Source organism: Panthera tigris, chromosome B1, assembly GCF_018350195.1.
Source record: "Panthera tigris isolate Pti1 chromosome B1, P.tigris_Pti1_mat1.1, whole genome shotgun sequence".
NCBI lineage: Eukaryota > Metazoa > Chordata > Mammalia > Carnivora > Felidae > Panthera > Panthera tigris.
The window spans coordinates 162,801,830-162,822,362 of NC_056663.1; the positions used below are offsets into that span (position 1 = coordinate 162,801,830).

At 42.8% G+C, this 20,533-nt stretch overlaps 1 protein-coding gene across 3 annotated transcripts in view; it reads left to right on the forward strand.

Annotated features, from left to right (window-relative positions):
• Positions 1 to 20,533, forward strand: part of SGCB (sarcoglycan beta) — a 30,352-nt gene that overhangs the window by 2,702 nt on the left and 7,117 nt on the right. For 2 of the 3 annotated variants that reach the window (XM_042984550.1, XM_042984549.1), the window contains 3 exons: positions 5,557 to 5,787; positions 15,556 to 15,765; positions 19,730 to 19,915. In XM_042984550.1, coding sequence (XP_042840484.1) covers positions 15,586 to 15,765; positions 19,730 to 19,915 — 366 coding nt within the window. In that variant the 5' untranslated portion in view covers positions 5,557 to 5,787; positions 15,556 to 15,585. Of the gene's footprint in view, positions 1 to 5,556; positions 5,788 to 10,115; positions 10,162 to 15,555; positions 15,766 to 19,729; positions 19,916 to 20,533 lie in introns of those variants that run through there. The other variant, XM_042984548.1, reaches the window with a different exon arrangement.

The following is a 20,533-nucleotide window of genomic DNA, read 5'->3' on the forward strand; positions in this document are numbered from 1 at the left end:
TTATTATTATTTGAGTTTAAAAGTACACACACATACCACTTCTTTGAATGGAAACACCTGTGCCTGGTACCGATTCCACAATAATGCTTACCCTTTTCCAAAGAGCCTAGAGCAATACAGATGACGGTGTCTCTGATACCTCCCCCACTTTTTCTAGAAAATACAGAAGCAGTCTTGATATGATTGTCTCTTGCAGTCACCTTTCTTTGATCAATGCCAAGGGGGTAATGCTAGAACACCTGTCATCAAAGAGAGGGCCAAGCAATTGACATCCCATTTCTTAGCTCTCCGGTGATGTTACTTGATACAAACTTGGAACTTCCATACCAGAATAAGAACAAGTGGACATCCTCATAAGTGCCCTTAATAATGATCCCCTCCAGAGAGCTTTTGATGGGTGCTGGCTAGCAATCTAAGAGAGAACTAGAGCCTGGAGTGCAAACAGTCTGTGTTGCTAATGAAAGAAGAATCCATATGCTTCAGATTACAACTATGCAGACAATTATGTAGAAATTCTATTTTTAAAACCTACTTTTTTATACATGGAAGAACTATCAGATTAGTCAAAGCTCTATTTAGACGATACTTTGATGCTCTACTTTTGTCTCAGTTTGATTATTTTAGGATATTATCAACGAGGCGATTATTTGGAAAGAAAAAGGAAACAAGTTTTTCTTTTGTCGTACACTATCCGGTACTTTGAAGAAGTTGAAAGAACAATAAACTTGGATCATGATGGACATTCTTGCTTTATGTCACCCTCTGCCAAGTAGTCAGGTTTCTTGTGACTTTACATAAGTCTTTTTTTTTTAAATGTTTTTATTTATTTTTGAGACAGAGAGAGACAGAGCATGACTGTCTCTTAAAATCTGCTCAGCTGATCGATGCAGGTAAAATTCAGAGTGGACAAAATGAAGGACTTTTAGAAAGCCTGTTCCATCCAGACATCCAGGGGAGGGGCAGAGAGAGAGGGAGACACAGAATCCGAAGCAGGCTCCAGGCTCCGTCCGAGCTGTCAGCACAGAGCCTGACACAGGACTCGAACCCACCAACCGCAAGGTCATGACCTGAGCCGAAGTCAGACGCTTAACCGACTGAGCCACCTAGGTGCCCCATTGACTTTACATAAGTCTTTAATCACTCTGAACCCCATTTTTCCCCCATCTACATACTGAAAAATGTGGACTAGATCAGCTTTAAGATCTGTTGCAGTTCTGACATCCTTTAGCGCTGGTTGTTCTCTGTTTGTTTCTTTTAACATACTGGTTAGGTTCAGACTGGGCAAATCTCACCCTTTATTCCAATTTTTCGTTCACAAGTTCAGTTTGGGCCAGGCCTTGATTCAGAGAGCATTTAGTCAGTCACCAAAAGTGGAGCATTTTTCTTGAGTACAGTTTATTCTGCAGGCTTGCTGGAATAACTAATATACCTAATCTCCAGGAAATAGACAAGGGGGTTCTCTATAGTTGCACTTTTAATAAATTTAAACCCAACTGAAACTGACAAATTCTTCCAAACTCCCCCCCACGACCCCCAGTCTCTCAGAGCTCATCCAGCTCTTCTTCATGCTTTCTTTCTTTTACTTGTGGACATGTTAATATTGTTGCAATGATCACACTGTTCTAAACTTGCTTGTCTGCCTCGTGGATAAGCTTGTGAGCTTTTCTTTCCTTTCTTTTTTTTTTTTTTTTTTTTTTTTTTTTGAGAGAGAGAGACAGAGCATGAGTGGGGCAGGGGCAGAGAGAGAGACACACACAGAATCTGAAGCAGACTCCAGGCTCTGAGCTGGCTGATGCACAGAGCCGGATGCGGGGCTCGAACCCATGGGCCGCGAGATCATGACCCGAACCGAAGTCGGATGTTCAACCATTAAGTTTGTGAGCTTCTTGAAGAAATGGGACAGAGGCTTGTTTAGCTTTTCCTCAGCACATTAACAGACACATTCTAGGCCCTCTGTAAAAGTCTGCTGAGCTGACTTGTTCATAAAAAGTGAAAGAAAGAAAAAGAAAGAAAAGAAAAAAGAAAGAGAGGGAGAAAGAAAGGGAGAGAGAGAAAAAAAGAGAGAGGGAGGGAGGAGATGATTGGCTGCTTTTTACCTGATGTCATAATCCTGTTGAGACAAAAGAAAGCAAATTTAATAGCCAGTTGGTTGTTTTTATGGCATCATAATTCTACCACCCAGCCAGGAGCCATTGGTTCTAGAGAAGTGTCAAATAATAAATGTCTGGATGGAACAGACTTTCTGAAAGTCCTTCATTTTGTCCACTCTGAATTTTACCTGCATCGATCAGCCGAGCAGATTTTAAATTTGGGATTTTAAGAAGCCAACAAGGTTAACTGAAGCCATTCAGCGTAGTGAGGGGAGTATATGTGGTTCCATGCTACACTAAATATAAATATACGCAATAAACTACAAGGATATACAGTGGGATCCTCATCATAATTTCCAGTTCTTCCTCACTGAGGACAGTTGTGCACCCTTAGTGTGCCTAAAAGAATACTCTTTACTGCTCTGGCCTGGATGCTTTCACAGGCGCCCCTGCTCCCCTTCTGTGCTCTGTGCTCTTCTTGCCCTACAGCTGTCTGTATTAGGACCTCGCTTCTCTTTTTTTTTTTTAATGTTTATTATTATTTTTGAGAGAGAGAGAGAGAGAGAAAGGGACAGAGCACGAGTGGGGGAGGGGCAGAGAGCCAGGGACACACAGAATCCGAAGCAGGCTCCAGGCTCTGAGCTGTCAGCACAGAGCCCAATGCGGGACTGGAACCCGCCAAACGTGAGGTCATGACCTGAACCGAAGTTGGACTCTTAACCAGTTGAGCCACCCGGGCGCCCCAAGGACCTCGATTCTTTAGGTTGGGACCTATTACCACCTGAAGAGAGTCTTTTAAACTTTTCTCACCCACTTGCAAGAAATTTCCTTTAACTGCAGTTTTTTTTACTGTTGGCATTGCTGAAGCACTGTCTCTACTCACAGGTAGCAAGACGCTCATTTGCCAGTTTACTCATTGCTCTCTAATCTGAGCGCTCCCCGTACTCATTTTATCAGCTTCACTTGGTCCTTTTTGCTCTCTGCTACGTAGCAGGAAAGATTTAAAAAGAAAAAAGATTCAGGGGTGGCTGGGTGGCTCCATCTGTTGAGTGTCCGACTCTTTCTTTCGGCTCAGGTCATGATCTTGGGGTTCATGGGATCGAGCCCACCATTGGGTTCTGCCCTGTCAGCACAGACGTTGGGATATTGGGATTCTCTCTCTCCTTCTCTCTGCCCCCTCCCCCGCTCACATGCATGCATATGTGCTCTCTCTAAATAAGTAAATAAACTTAAAAAAAAAAAAAAAAGGAAAAGGATTTAAAAAGGAGAAGAAAACCCACCACCCATTGGAGAAAGAACTAATTGGTTGGGATCCGAATTGAGGGCAGCTTCCACCACTGGACAGACGCAGGGATATTTCTTGTGTCGTACCAGTAAGCAATCCCTGCTCACAGCCACAGTTCGGGAATTTTCCGTAAAATTATTCCATGTCCATTATTGGTTAAATCAGAAAAACAAGAGGAGAATTTTATTTTATTTTATTTTTTATTTTTATTTTTTTTGTATATCAGGAGAATATTTTATTTTATTTTTTTTTCTTTTCTTTTTTATTTAATGTATGAAATTTACTGTCAAATTGGTTTCCATACAACACCCAGTGCTCATCCCAAAAGGTGCCCTCCTCAATACCCATCACCCACCCTACCCTCCCTCCCACCCCCCATCAACCCTCAGTTTGTTCTCAAACTGAGAATGCTTTGGCTCTCTCCCACTCTAACCTTTTTTTTTTTTTTTTTTTTCCTTCCCTTCCCCCATGGGTTTCTGTTACGTTTCTTAGGATCCACATAAGAGTGAAACCATATGGTATCTGTCTTTCTCTGTATGGCTTATTTCACTTAGCATCACACTCTCCAGTTCCATCCACGTTGCTACAAAAGGCCATATTTCACTTTTTCTCATTGCCACGTAGTGTTCCATTGTGTATATAAACCACAATTTCTTTATCCATTCATCAGTTGATGGACATTTAGGCTCTTTCCATAATTTGGCTATTGTTGAGAGTGCTGCTATAAACATTGGGGTACAAGTGCCCCTATGCATCAGTACTCCTATATCCCTTGGATAATACCTAGCAGTGCTATCGCTGGGTCATAGGGTAGGTCTATTTTTAATTTTCTGAGGAACCTCCACACTGCTTTCCAGAGCGGCTGCACCAATTTGCATTCCCACCAACAGTGCAAGAGGGTTCCCGTTTCTCCACATCCTCTCCAGCATCTATAGTCTCCTGATTTGTTCATTTTGGCCACTCTGACTGGCGTGAGGTGATATCTGAGTGTGGTTTTGATTTGTATTTCCCTGATGAGGAGCGACGTTGAACATCTTTTCATGTGCCTGTTGGCCATCCGGATGTCTTCTTTAGAGAAGTGTCTATTTATGTTTTCTGCCCATTTCTCCACTGGGTTATTTGTTTTTCGGGTGTGGAGTTTGGTGAGCTCTTTAATGATTTTGGATACTAGCCCTTTGTCCGATATGTCATTTGCAAATATCTTTTCCCATTCCGTTGGTTGCCTTTTAGTTTTGTTGGTTGTTTCCTTTGCTGTGCAGAAGCTTTTTATCTTCATAAGGTCCCAGTAATTCACTTTTGCTTTTAATTCCCTTGCCTTTGGGGATGTGTCGAGTAAGAGATTGCTACGGCTGAGGTCAAGAGGAGAATTTTAATATATCACAACTGTATCACCTTAGCACCTAAATAACTCAGAGCATTTGTAGCAAATACAGATTAGGAGCGGGGGAAAGGGGCACCTGGGTGGCTCCCTCGGTTCAGCGTCTGACTCTTGATTTTGGCTCAGATCATGACCTCACGGGTTCGTGGGCTCGCGCCCCGCATCGAGCTCTCTGCTGTTAGCGCAGAGCCCGCTTAGGATCCTCTGTCTCCATCTCTGCCCGTCCCGCACACATACTCTCTCTCAAAAATAAATAAACATTAAAAATAAAAATAAAAAAAAGAAAGCTGATTTGGTGTGATTTTTGAGAGCCACAATATACCCCTCATATCTAACCCAGGTTTCCATTATTATAATGGAATATTGAGGCATCCTTGCTTTCAACCTTTTCAGCTCTGCCAGCTAAATGCCATGGCAAATACTTGGCTCTGTGAAAATGGCCATTGAAGGGGTGTACTTAGGATATGTTAAGCTGTTGCAAATGTGCATTATGGGTATGGTCTACACTGTAAGATGTCCTTAAGCATCACAAGAGAGGATCTGGGACAGCACGAAGGCAGTCCCTAAAATGAAGAATGTGGAAATAGGCTTTTTTCATCACATTTGATCAGAATTTACTGAATTTCTCGTGCAACCAAACATCTGCCTTAATCATAAGGTAGGATTAGACTCGGTTCCTGCTCCTGAGCATCTCACAATCTTTTCAGAAGACAGATACGCAACTATAGGTCAATGTGACACGTTACAATAATATATAAAACACTCCATGGAAATACTGACTCTTCCCTTACTTCCTCCTCCAGCCCCTAAAGAAAGGCTCAGAGGAAGTTATGGAAGAGAGTGACATTTAGAGCCAGCTCTGGAAGGATGGAGAGAAGTTCACCGAGAAGAGAAGGTGGAACAGAATGGACAGTAGCAAAGAGGCATGAAATTCCCTGGAGAGGCAGGGAATGATGAATGCTCATCCAGCGTGACTGTAGGGTATTCAGGGAATCAGAGACAAGACTGGGAAGACAGTCCTGGATTCAGCTGTGGTAAGTCCTGTATATGAGGCTAAAGAAATTGATCATTATTTTGTAGGCAATGGGGAAGCAGCAAACAGCTGTAAACAGAAAAATGATATGTTTGAGTCTCTTTTTTATATCATGTTGGAGCTCCTAGAAGTGAAGTTTGGGGCCGTGCTGGACCCAGAGAAATGCTTAGGAGACACAGATTTGAGGGTTAATGACGTTCTTCTCTGATGTAATGCACAGTGAGCATCAGCATGAACATACGTCAAAGACACTTAGATGCTAGTAATATTTTTTACCCAGTAGGACAAATTAATCTCATATTCACTCATCAGAGTCATTAAGTACATATCACGTACTTGGTTCCCAGTGTGTTCAAGATTTGGAGCACAAAAGTGGTACCCCATTGCCCCTGCTTTGTAATGAATTTATAATCTACTTGGGAGTGAACCATACATGCACGAAAAGTAAAATAACACAAAACAGTGTATTATTAAGTATCAAGGGGGCATCATAGCAAATCGGTGCCATAACAATTACAAAGAGAAAGCAATAATGATTAGCTGTAATTTTCAGGAGGAAGTGGGACTGAGGCTGGTCTTTTAAAGAGGGTTAGAATTTAGGGAGGTATGCATTCATAAATAAGACAGATGGGCAACTAAAAAAATTCCCTTGTACAAGGATAAATGTGATCACAGAGGCCTGCTGAGGATCACACAGAGGGCCACAAAAATCAGAGTTTTGTGATGAGGAGAAAGATTAAGAAGGGCTTCCCAGAAGAGGTATCTCTTAAGCTGAGTTTTGGTGGACAAGTAGGAGAATAGCTAGATAAAATAGGGAAATATCCACATATGCAAAAGCATAGAGATACTAAGAACTTGATGCATTCAGGCAAATAGATGGGAACTGCAAATACCGCACAAGGCTGGAGTGAGGATGAGTTTGTGGAAGAGGCGGGAAATGAGGCTAAAAAAAGGTAGACGGGGACCAGGAAGTACGAAACCTTATGTGCTAATAAAAGGAATTTAATTTTCATTGTGAAAGTTATTGGAGGATTTTAAAGTTTGGGATGAAGAGTGTCATGATTTTAGAAAGATCAGGGGCACCTTGGTGGCTCAATCGGTTCAGTGTCCTTCTCTTGATTTTGGCTCAGGTCATGATCCCAGGGTCATGGGATCAAGCCACACATTGGCTCCACACTGAGCATGAGCTTGCTTAAAATTCTCTCTCTCTCTCTCTCTCTCTCTCTCTCTCTCTCTCTCTCTCTCCTGCCCCTCTTCCCAACTTGCACACTCTAGAAAGAGAAAGAAAGAAAGAAAGAAAGAAAGAAAGAAAGAAAGAAAGAAGAAAGGAAAGGAAAGAAGGAATGAAAAGGAAGGAAGGAAGGAAGGAAGGAAGGAAGGAAGGAAGGGGAAAGGAAGGAAGGAGGGAGGGGAAAGGAAGGAAGGAAGGAAGGAAAAAGGAAGGAGGGAAGGAAGGAAGGGGAAAGGAAAGGAAAGGAAAGGAAAGGAGGAAGGAAGGAAGGAAGGAAGGAAGGAAGGAAGGAAGGAAGGAAGGAAGATAGATCACACTACAAATAGTGTAGAATGACTTTGAAGGTTTCTGACCAGATGCCAGTGCCATTCACTAAGGAATACACAAAGAGCAGATCGAGGGGAAAGATTTTCAGTTCAGTTTTTGGATGTGTTGAAGGGCTACTGTAACAAATTAGCACAAATTTGATGGCTTCAAACAATAGAACTTTATCTCCTCACCGTTCTGAAGGCTAGAATTCAGAAAATCAGCAGGGTTGGTTCCTTCTGAAAGAATCTGTTCCATGGCCTCTCTCCTAGCTTCTGGTGACAAGTCTTTGCATGACCTGCTTTGTAGAAACATTACCCCTCCAATTTCTGCCTCTGTCTTCACATCATCTTCTCCTCTGTGTCTTTGTCCTCTCCTCTTCTTTTAAGGACACCGGTCATGAGACTTAAAACCCAACCTAAATCCAGGGTGATCCTTAAATTAATTATATCTGTAAATATCCTATTTCCAAATAACATCACAATTGCAGGTACTGGGGATTAAGACTTGGATATCTTCATAGGGGGACACTATTCAACGCATTATAAAGTGAATGAAGGGATAACTGTCTTCATAATCTGACCAGAACTCTAGCCTTGGTTTGCATGCCCACAGGCAAAAGGAAATGCAAAATTAAAGACTGTGTTATGCGGCAGAAAGAGCAAAGGCTGTAGGTCAGATAGACCTAAATTCAATCCAGGCTCTGTATTGGTTGAAAACTTGGTAGGCTTTTAACCTCTATGAGTCTTGATTTCTTCATTTGTAAAATGGGGATAACATGACCTAAACATGAGATTGTCAGGGTAATTAGAGAGACATTCCCAGGTATGTGTAGACTCTACATGTTATTTACAAAACAAGATCCAAAAAAGCTTGAAGATAACACATTTGGGAATGACCCACATTAACTATGGGGTCATGTGAGTATACTGAATCTCTTTAAAGACTACAGCAATTGACATCAAGAAGAATTGTGAAGTGTCCTGTCAGCTGGAGATCAGCAATAAGGACTCCAAGAAAAGGTGATTTTTCAGAGAGTCAGGGGGCATTTGGCATCAAGAAAAGTAGTTGTCAGGTATTTCACCACCTAAGTGGAAGAGAAGTTGGCAAAATAAAGGCAGGGCTTCTGGTCTTAGAAAGTGGGGTGTCAGGCAGATTTCTAAAACATTTACGAAGTTTCTTCGCTATGCTGGGCATTGCAAGTAAAAGGATATGTAAGACATGAGCCTTCCAGATAGAGCTCCCCATCTTTCAGGTGACATCAGACAGGTAAACAAGATAAAATACAATGTCACATAAAGTGCTACAAAAGACAGCACAGTTAATTAGGGGATGGACCAGCTAAAAACTGCCTGTGGAAGCCTGGGGAGGCTTTAGAGGGAATGTGACATTTGAACGGATTCTTGGAGGATGAATAAGAGTGCGCTTGCCAGAGAGAGAAAGAGAAGCTCTCTCCAAGCAGAGGAAAAAGGGGCAAAACATATAGGATGTAAGGACTGTGGTACCAGAGCTGGAGACAGGAGCTGAGGATCAGTCAAAAGCCCAGTTATCTGAGTTGATAACTCAGCTCTGGGACCAGAGCCAGAGTGTTGAAGACTTATTGCTGACTCCAAGAGCTTTGGGCTGTAATTTACAGTCGTCCTGGTTAAGATGCAGGTTTATCCTAGAGATCCCAGCAGGACTGAGCAGAGAGATGTGAGTCAGTGGTTCTAGCATTCAGGAAAGAAGATACACAGAGATTGATGACCAGTGTGCTACTGGCATCAGCCAAAATCAGGAGAGACGGGAAAAGTTTGTGAGGGATTTATTATGCGACAGATTACCTAATTTAAACTTCACAGCAATTTCTGATGTATAGCAAGCAGAGCAGCGAAATAACAGCTCCAGTCATCAAAAAGCAAAACTGACCTAGTTCCTAGAGAAAGAAAGCTATTGCCAGCTGGTCTCTTTGTGTTTCCTGCTGACTTAGACAGCCCTGGGGCCCAAAGATGCTTTCTAGAAGTCTGTTTCAGCTACCTGAGGAACAGCAACCTTGGTTGCTACTGCCCTCACTGCATTTTAAAAAGTCAACCAAACAAAAAAACAAGTAACAGCAAACTAAGAGGAGTGTTGGATTACACTGACAAGGAACAAGGAATGTAAACTCAAAGTACTTGTGCATTTTGGATGGCACGTTCCGGGTGTGCAGAGAATATCTGTTAAATTAGGTTCCCCAGACGTAGCGCCCCTGACAACACTGTCTCCATTACTACATGGAAAATCCACCCCCAGTACCACAGAAGAAAGCGCCAGACTTCATAGGCCCTCTGAAGTTAAGAAGCATCCCTAAAGCGATTTTCTGTCCTCCTTGAAGACGCTCAGTTTCCAAGATTTTAGCTAGCTAATTGGCAACTTGTCAACGTCCGTGTATATTGTCACTACCGCCCGTCCCCGGGTCCTTTCCAAGACGCCCCTTCCCACCCTGGCCAGGGAGACCCCGGCCCATCAACCAAGGAGGACGGCACCAGCTCTCCGTGACGGCAACGTAGGGGGAAGGGAGCGGCGCCCTCCTCTTTTGAAGCGCCCCTTGGGTAGAACCCAGAAGCGGCCCGAGGTGGCGTGAATACCTGTGCCCCGGAAGACGCGCCCCGAAGCCACAGCCCTGGATGCAGGGGCGCCCGGGACTCCAAACCTCCCCCCGAGGGGCGGGGCTCGAAGCCGGCGAGCGGCGCTTCCCCCAACCCCCACCCCACGCCAAGGCGCAGGCGCAGGCGCGCGGGGTGCGGCCGCGGCGCTGAGAGCGGCGGCGCCAGGCGCGGGAAGATGGCGGCAGCGGCGGCGGCGGCGGCGGCCGAGCAGGTCTGGGAGCCCCGCCGCGGCCGGGGGCAGGAGAGACAGGGGAGGCCCGGGTCCTGCCGGTGGGGCCCTCCGCGGGGCTGGCTGCCGGGGGAGGCAGCCGGGACGCGAGGGCGCGCCGGGGCCGGGGGCCGGGCTCCAGGGGGGCGGAGCGGGCGGGAGGAGCTGTCCGCAGCCCGGGATGCTGGCGAGGGCGGCCTGGGACGGCGGGCAGGGGCTCCGGGCCGAGGAGGGGGAGCAAGCCGCGGCCCTCGGCCAGACCCGCTGCCCCCCGGCCGGGCTGAGGAGGGGTCGCCGCCTGAGGGGCGGGGAGGCGGCCGTGGCAGGCGGGAGCCTGCGCCAGGACGTGCCGGAGACGTGCCCGGCACGGTGGCCAGCGAAGATTCGGGTAAAAATAGCCTCAGCCTGTGAGCGGGGAGGCTTCCCTGACACCCGCCAAGAAACAGTCAGCTGTTGCCTGGGTGCCAGCTTGCGGCCACTTCTTGTGTCTGCCATCCCCGATATGCAGACATCAGGTTTCTCCTCCCGTTTTGGTTTTAGAGATTTAGTCACCAGTTTAAAACTGCCTCCTGTCCAGTTGGTTTAAAATTATTTACTAAATCTTTTTCAAGTATTTCCTGATCTGCATGGTAAACTTGTAACTTAGAGTAGTTTAAAAGGCTGTTATTCCTCCCCAAAGCGAGCTCTACATATGTATACGCATATATGCATGCATCTGTTACATATACATACCTGTCGTTGCTAGGGTCTTTGTTAAAATAAAAATAGTTTTCATAGTCACTTTCTCCTTAACTGTTATTCCCTTTACAAAACTATGATATGGTAGTTTCCTTTGAAAAAGTCTCATTCTTCAACATCGTTGGAAGAATAAATTGGAGTCAAGTTGCCAGCATTCTGTTCCCAGAAAAGACCTTCTTAACTAATTGACTGCTTTTAGGGACCTAATAGAGATACATAACCGGAACAGTCATTCCAAGGGACATAGAAAGCAGAAGACATGAAATCTGCCTTCAAGGAGCTTCAAGTCAGATTAAGTGCAGAAAAGTCAGCCACAGGGGCAAGCTACAGATCTAACAGTATAAAACCTAAAGGAATGAGTGAAAGTGAACGGAGACACAGCTTTTGGGAGTTGTTGAGACTAAAATTGTTCCTTGGCTTTCCACATTTCCCTCCTGATTTATCAGCTCTTGTTTCAGCCTGTTCTTTTTTTTCATCCACATCACTTATGAATGCTCTGGAGTTTCCACCAAGGTTCTATTCTCGCTTTACACAGAAACTGGGCAGAGCGGCCCATTCCTTAGTGTCACTTCAGAGTAAAGCATTTATGTCTCCACCGTGAACTGAATTTTCCACATGCACCCCAAACTGAAAAATGTACAAAATTGGATCTCATCATATTTACCATTAAAAGGGCTCCAGGGGCGCCTGGGTGGCTCAGTTGGTTAAGTGTCCAACTCTTGGTTTCAGCTCAGGTCATGATCTCATGGTTCATGAGTTTGAGCCCCTGCATCGGGCTCTGTGCTGACAGTGTAGAGCCTGCTTGGGATTTTCTGCTTCGTCTCTGTCCCTTCCCCGCTCATACTGTCTCTCTCAAAAAAAAGTAAATAATAATTTTAAAAAAGGGCTACAACCATCCATTCACTTGGTTAACCGAGCTAGAAACTTGAGAGCAGGGCCAGTTTAAGGGAGCTCAGAAAGGACCCACACTTAGTTTAATGCTCTGCTGTCCCTGGATTCCACACATTATGTAGCAGGTCCTACCTGGGAGTCGCCTTAGATCCGTCTGTGTCACATACAGCCAGTCAATCACCAGGTTCTGTAGTTCGTCATCTTTTTTTAATGTTTCTTATTTATTTTGACAGACGAAGATCATGAGTGGGGAAGGGCAGAGAGAGAGAGAGAGAGAATCTTCCTCTTAATGCCTCTCCCCGTCATCTCTTCATCTAAAGCTCAGTCAAGCTCTTCTTTGGACTGTTAGATAAACCTGCTGTTGACATCTTCATCTCTGAACTCTTCTGTTGCACTTGATCTCTTTTTGGCACATGAATTTGATTTTGCTGTGACGCAGATCTGATTGTATCACTAACCTATTTTAAATCTTCAGTGGTTCCCCATAACCTTCAGGATAAAGTCTGTTGTTCTTGACATGGTAACTTACGTCCATTCATTTACTGGCACCTACCCACATCTCGCACCTTATTCTTTGCCCCATTTCTGTACTCCTCCTTTTCACGGTCCACAGAAACTACCAAAATCAGTTCATACTGATGTGACTTGTAGTCACAGTTTCTATGCTGTTCCCTTTGCCTGGAATACCTTTCTCTGCACTTTTGCCTGGCTAATTCCCATTTATCCTCCCAAAATTCGAGTGAGATCTCAGCCTTTCTTAAAAACCTTCACCTGATGCCCCTGCTTGCTAAGTAGAGTTACGTTCCTCTTTTGTGCCGTGTCAGTAGTGTATTTGCTACTCCTGCACTTGCCATGTTGAACTGACATTGTTAGTGACCTGTCTGTCCACTGTCCTGGCCTGTGAGGAAGTTCACTGAGGGCAGTGCTATGGCTTGCTTGTCTTGGTGATCTGGAGCCTCTGGCATATAGTAACTCTTCAGTGAATTATAAATGCATCAAATTGAATATAATGATGTACATGAATTGGCAGAGAAGAGTAAAGAATGCCTCCCAGGAGGGATCAGTTTTGCCCCCTCTCCTATGTAGACCTGTATTCAAGCCCTGACTTTTAAGTTGCCCCTACTGTGTCTGTGAAAATTAGAAGAAAGCACACCTTCCTTAAGGTATTCTATACCTTCAGCCCAAATACTTTCAAAATGAACGTTCAGCTCTAAGAGGTCTGCAATAATCTGGTAGTAGATTGAGGCATCTTCTATATAGCCTTCCTTACCGCTTTGTGGAATTAAAAAAAAATTTTACCTGCCGCATTACTCACAATGATTATTCCTGTCCTTTTCCATTTTCCACAATCCCTTAACCAGCCTGCTGCCTCGGCCGCCGTGATAAGATTCCAGTAGCGGTCTCCATTCTTCCTTGGCAGATGACCTTGCCTTTTCCATCCCAGAAGAAGATGTTTTCTCTTCTGGGTGTGAACTGTTTCAGCGAAGCCTATCCTTAAAGATTATCTTTTCTCATGTACTCTGTGTCAGCTTCTTTCCTGCCTCCTGAAGGATCTCATTTCCTCCATTATCCTGCCCCGCTCTGAGACCTTTGGCCTTTGCCCCGCTTGGCATCTTTCCCTCTGCGGTCAAATAGGCGAGTCTTCCCCCAAATTGCACGGAGAGGAGAGGAAGACACAGCAAAACTGAAAACACAGTTTTCTTCTGAGTGTACGTAATTCTCTAGCTACAGTCCTCTCTTTCCTCTTTTCTCTTTCTGGACTCAAAAATAGATACACACATGTGGCATCTTTTCAGGCTGTTTCCTGCTTACCCATTTGCTACTTAGAGTTCATCTTTGAAAGTCACAGAAGCACTTCTTAACAAAGCAAGTTCAGCAACAGAGCACATGCTTGGTTCTCTTACCATTCATTGTAGTCCTCATTTCCCACTATAGCTGCACATTTAAATTTTCCCCAGACCATGTCCTTGGCTCTTTGTTCTCTTTCCTGTATACTGTTTTGCACAGTAAGAAGATGCACTCGTGGATTTAATTTACCTCAAGGCTAAGGATCTCAAATCTCTGTCTCTAGCCCTGACTGACCTAATACCCCATCCCTGCCTTCCCCTTGCCTCTGAGTCACGAGGTTATTTCTCATTCAGTTTAAGTGCAGCATATGTAGAATCTTCTCCCTCCTTCATTCTCCATACTTCACTAGTCACCATTCAGTAAACACGGGATTGTTTGAAGCTGGCTGCAGATTCAGTTAACTCTTCTCTTGAAGTATGTTTTTATTTTTTATTTTATTTTTATTTTTTTGTATCTTTTCAATCTGTCTTTTTCCATCCCACCTTAGTTCAGGCCCTCATTACCTCATTACCTCTAACCTCCATTATGACAACGTCGCCCAACACCCTACTTAACTGGTATTCCTGTTCCGATCTCTCCTACAAACACCCGCATGTTTAGGATCCTGAAATATATGTCATTTATGTTCATAAACCTGCAGTGACTCCAAGTTAAACAGAGAGGAAGACTGGAATTTGTACCCAGCAGGCCAGGAATTTTCCCAACCAGCCCTACTTTGCAGCTTTCTTCTCCCTACATTGCCGGCTCTGACCACCTACTTCCTATTTCCTTGAAAAAATACTCCAAGCCATCCTGTTTCTCCTCTTATTGGACTCCACAGCATGTGTTGCCCAGACTATTGATTTTGGCACCTGAACATACAGAATAATTTATTGCATCGCTAACTGTTTTAATAACATGTGTAACATCTAGAAGATAAGGATCCTGTCCTATATTATTTTTGTATTCCTACTAGTGTTTAAGCATAAAATGTTTAATAAATGCCTATTCAAAAAATAAATTGTCTCAGAACTCTAAAATATATGTAAGTTGGGCAGTATCCATTTCTACCCATTTTGTGTTTCTGATGTATTACCAAAAATGTCATTCAACCATAGTCTAAGTTAGAGGCTCTCAAACTTTCTGGTCTCAGGTTACTTTTATGCCCTTAAAAGTTACTGAGGATCCCAAAGAACTTTTGTTTATGTGGGTTATATCCATTGATATCTATTATATTAGAAATTAAACCTGTGAAAATTTGAAACACAGGAATACACAAGCACACATTCCGTTAGTTGTCAGAGCAGTGATGTCATCACATATTTAGCCTCTGGAAATCACTGAACATTCACCAAAGAAGGAGAGTAAAAAAGGTAAATAACATCTTGGTGTTGTTTTGAAGATAGTTTTTACCCTCCAGTCTCCTGAAAGAGTTCAAAGGGCTCCTCCGGGGCCCCCCTGCCCATACTTTGAAAACTACTGATCTAAGATAATATTATCTTTAGCCAATTGGGGTCATAAACAGCAAAGTGTGTCAGACTTTCCAAATTCTTTTCCTATAAATGAAAAAATATATATAATGAAACAAATCATTGTAAGTCATTAACTTAAAAAAAAAAAAAAAAGATTACCGACTGTGGAATGTCTGTGTCAACTCTTCCCCCAAATGAGCTAGCTGTGCACTTTAGTGACAATGGGACTATTCAGAGCAGAGAGTGGAGATGTGTTATCAAATAGTCTCACTAACAGTTCTTCTCTACTATCCCTCCAAGCAAAATAATGTCTTGAGTTGGAGCTTGCAACTCAACACCTTAAAGTTTATTTATGGCAAATATATCACTAACCAGTTCAGCTTTCTTTAGGTAGGAATTTGCACTTCATAAATAAATGCGTCGAAAGGAGTGGGTATGGCTGTTCCATTGTGCTGTATTTTGTTTTCAGCAAAGTTCCAATGGTCCCGTAAAGAAGTCCATGCGTGAGAAGGCTGTCGAGAGGAGGAATGTCAATAAGGAGCACAATAGTAATTTTAAAGCCGGATATATTCCAATTGATGAAGATCGCCTCCATAAGACGGGGTTGAGAGGGAGAAAGGGCAATTTAGCCATCTGTGTGATTATCCTCTTGTTTATCCTGGCTGTCATCAATTTAATCGTAAGTATCTGCCACAGAATTTCCTTGTTTTTTTAAAATTTTTTTTTAATGTTTTTTCATTTTTGAGAGACAGAGACAGAGCATGAGCAGGGGAGGGGCAGAGAGAGAGAGGGAGACAGGCTCTGAGCTGTCAGGCTCTGAGCTGTCAGCACAGAGCCCAATGCGGGGCTCGAACTCACTGACCGTGAGATCATGAGTTGAACTGAGTGAGGTCAGACGCTTAACTGACTGAGCCACCCAGGCGCCCCAGAATTTTCTTGTTTTAATTACCATGGGGAATTTTTCAGTGACATCATGGACTTTGTATAATTTCTTGTTGAAGCCCTCTTTCTGCTTTTCTATACGTGTTTTATCTCTTAAGGTTTTTTTTTTTAGATGCACAGTTACCCTTTACAGTTTGTACAAAGAGCCCCTGATTTGCTTACTCTCCAAAATATTATATGACAGAATCCTGTCTTCCTAATTTCACAACCAAGAGTGCGTCTTATCAGATGTTCCTTCTTCTGATATATACTTTGAAAGACAACAGGAGATTCCATCTTTTAAATACTTTTAGGAAAGACCCACTAGCCTTTTCTTTTTTTATTTATTATCGAAGTGTAGTTAACATACAGTATTTTATTAATATCAGATGTACAACATGGGGAGTCGACAGTTCTGTATAGCACTCAGTGCTCACCGTAAGTGTGGTCACCATCTGTCACATTACAACATTATTGCAGTGTTAATCGACTGTATTCCTTGTGCTGTACTTTTCATCTCTGTGACTTATTTAAAACAGTAAGTTTGCACCTCTTATTGAGTTGTCGTAAATGTTACCTAGTATGCTCATATTGCCATGTATTAATTTTATGTAGAAGAAAATGTTCATGGAGTATTTTAAATGGCTTAAATTTTGCAAGGGTAAAGTCAACTCAGCAGAAGAGACCTTTGCACCATGACTTTACTGCCTTCATCTGTCCTAAAAAATAATAATCCTTTCTGTTTTCATTCAGCTTTTCCTACATGAAGTCTTACCTCCTCAACTAGGTTTTAAAATTGTAAACCCTTGTTTGACAGCAAAGGGTTATATTTTATAGTCTTAAGTCTCTGTTGTCAAAGAATGAAAGGATGTGGCAGGCCAGTTTACACTAAGGTGCTGAGGACCTACTATGTTGCCTTTTCCTAAGATACTTGCTTTTTGAAAGAAGACTTAATCCAAGGTTGTAACTCTCTGAGGGTTAAACTTGAAACCCTCTGGCATGTGTGTAGATGACATTTTCAGAGGGTAGTTTTTGGTATAACTAAGACTGGTCGTGAGCATGGGCTGCAGCAGTTCTAAAGTCACTCCGTTTACTTTATTTTTGACTTCCAGTACTTTCAAGCCAGCCCGTTATATTTTATGTACATCCAAAACATTTGTGTCGAATTCTTCCCTTACATTGAAAAGAGCTGGTATTATAAATACTGGGAGCACATATTCTGAAATTATCTTATTTTAGAAATTTATTTTATTGGAAACTCCTGGTTAAGATGGCAGAATGAAGACTTTTTTTATTCCCATCCCGTTTAAAAAGCTCATCCTAAGATGACAATGTCAACAAACAGAAATATCTGGAAAGAGAGCAAGAGGCAACTGAAATCCTAAACCATAATACATGAAGACCAAAAAGCAGGGTGAGAAACGGCAAATAACTTACCAGAGAAGAGAAACTGCTTGTGTGTGTTGAGGAGGGGGATGCAGGGTGTGTTCATGAAAGTGCCTTGCAGAATCATCGGGATTGCCTCAGGAATTGGAAATACAAGTATTTTGAAAAGCAGGAGTGAGGCAGGAACTGAAAACAGCTTGTTTGAAAAACCTATAGGAGGAGCCATGAGATCCCTAGCCTTCCTCACCCTTCCAGCCAGCAGTGAGGCCACTATGCCTCCTAACCCCACACAGTGTGTTACAGAAGGGAGGGGATTCTTCCTGCCTGAAGATACTGTTGTGCAGAAGAGGGTAGGGATGGTTTTCCATTCCGGAAGCAGGGAAGTCTGAATCCTGGAAGCGCTGAGACTGTTTCCAGCTCCATCTGTCTGCTGTCTCTGTCCTCTGTCTCCAGCTCCCCGGCACCAGGCACATGTACCCCAGGCAAGACATGAAATAGCCTTCTGTGGAGGAAAGACCTGTAGATATTGACGCTTGGCAGGTGGCAGTGAAAAAGCCACCTAATCTCGTACTCTGAAGCCTGTCTACCACAAGCCCACCCCACACAGAGAACTTTCTATGCGCTTTTTTAAGCCTCAGTGTTAAATATGAACACTGAGCCACCAGAGATCAATAGATTTTTTGGAAAGCTCCCAGAACTGAGAAAATGACGGAGACCAAAAACACACAAGCCGTAGGGAAATAGAATTCAGAGAGAGAAAATGTGATGAATGGCTGAAAACAAAAAATTAAAATCAGTATCTTCAGAGAAATGAGAGTATATTACATCCATGGAACAAGAATAGCATGCCATTAAAAAGGAGTGATTAAAGAATAAGGAAGAACTTGTAGAAATACACAGGGATGGATGGATGGGTGGATGGAGAGAGAGAAAGATTGGAAGATAAAAGGAACCCTTCCAGAAAGTTCAACAAAATTAAAGAATCAATCGAGGAAGTGTAACATTCTGTTAATAGGAGTTTCAGAAAGAGAGAAGAAAGAACACTGGGGAGAATGTTACCAAACAAATCAAGAAAATTTCCTAAAACAGATCGAAAACTACCATTCTGGGTCCAGTGTCATGCATAAAAAAGATGCACACCAAGGCAATTACTGTAAAATTTAAGAAAACAGGGATAAAGAGAAGATCCTACAATATTCCACAGGAAAAATAAAAACAGGTTATGCATGAAGAATACAAAATCACAGGCATCGGACCCCTCAAATGCAGCCCTGGAAACCAGAAAGCAGGGGCCTTCAAAATTTAGAGAGAAAATAACACCAAACCTAGGAATGTATATATCAAGCTAGACTATCCACCAAATGTGAGGGCTTACAGAGACATTTTTTAACCATGCACACTCTCAAAATTTCCTTCACATAGATTCTTTCTAAGGAGGCCACTGGAGGAGGTGCTCACCAAAAGAAGTCATTAACTCCCAGAAAGCTGAAGGAAAGGGCACAGCAAACTGGGTATCTAGCACTGGAGAAAGACAAGGAAGTTCCAGCATGAAAGTGAAGGAAAAATTCATGGTTACAGTTGTGTAACAGACCCAGGGCTAACAGACTGGACCAAGAATATAAGAGTTCCGGCAAGATTTCCTGAGACAGAAAACTAGACCCAGTAGAATAAACTATCTGAGAGGTTTGGGCTTTCAGAACATTTTACTGAGTGACATTTTACAGAAACATCAGAGGTTTTGAAAAGATTCAGTCAGGCTTCCAAAGAAACTCACCAACCTTGGTCTGATGCTAAAGAAAGAGAAATATGAAACTCCAGGAGACACAGAGTACAAGAAACGAACTGCTCTCTTAGTTACAGTATTTGGTTTAGGATTGAAAAATACTTACATGTTCGTAATCCTGACAATTCTGAACATGGATCTAGCCAAGACTTGAGATTGGGGGAGAAGAAATGAGATAAATTCTCATCTGGTAAAGTAGGAAATGAATAGATAAAACCTAAAAATGATGAGTGAAGAAATAATATACTCATATTACTTAAAAATACGAAATAAATTCTAGATGAAATACCTAAAATTGCTGAAAGTGGTTGTCCCTGGACGAGATGTGGAGGGAGCAGAAGAAATAAGAAACTGTTCTTTTAGCACATTTTTTTTTTTTTTGACTCTTGGCTATTTGCCTTGATAAAAATGAAGTTGGTTTCGTTGATAGGTGGAAAACCAATTGATGTGTTCGTATCACTGATGAGACATTTTGGCAATGATCTTTTCTGTTTTTTTCCAGTTATGTTAAATGTACGTGACCTATCAACAAGGGGCTTGTTTCCTTTTTTAGATAACACTTGTTATCTGGGCTGTGATCCGCATCGGACCAAACGGCTGTGACAGCATGGAGTTCCACGAAAGTGGCCTGCTTCGGTTTAAGCAAGTATCTGACATGGGAGTCATACATCCTCTTTATAAGAGCACAGTAGGAGGAAGGCGGAATGAAAACTTGGTCATCACGGGCAACAACCAGCCTGTAAGTTACCACATTGGTTGAGGGACATTAGAGAAAAATTCTTAGTAAAAACCCAGTGTTGATTTTTGGAAATGGGTATTTTCCTTGAGAGACTGTCCATAAGCCTATTTAATAATATTGTTGGTCTTACAATCTATTAATGTAACATGCTTTCTTAATATCTGAATGTGGTATCCTTTTTTGTGGTAGATTAATTACTATGAGAATACAGAATGTACTCTCTCTCCTCCACACGAGGTAACCAGCACACGAAGCACCTTCCCAGGTTGGAATACCCTCTTCTTTCTGGAGGCTGGAAGAGAATATGCCAGTCTAGTCTGTGGCAGCCCATGCCAAGTGGCTGCTATAACATAGGTTTTTGATGGAATAGAACCTCAAGGAGGTATTCTTACCACCCCCCGCCCATCTTAGGCCTAGGTCTATATGCCCTGTGACCCATGGATTTGTGCAGAGCAGCGTAAGCAAACAAGCACATAAGCCCTCATTCTAAAGCCCTCTTTTCCCAAGTGGATAGAGAGGGGACAGACAGATGCAGTTAAAATTACTTGAAGTTAGGCTGTTATTATAAAGTGTTTTTGATAATGTTCTTGATGAGTTTTGGATGCAGTCTCCTTTGAA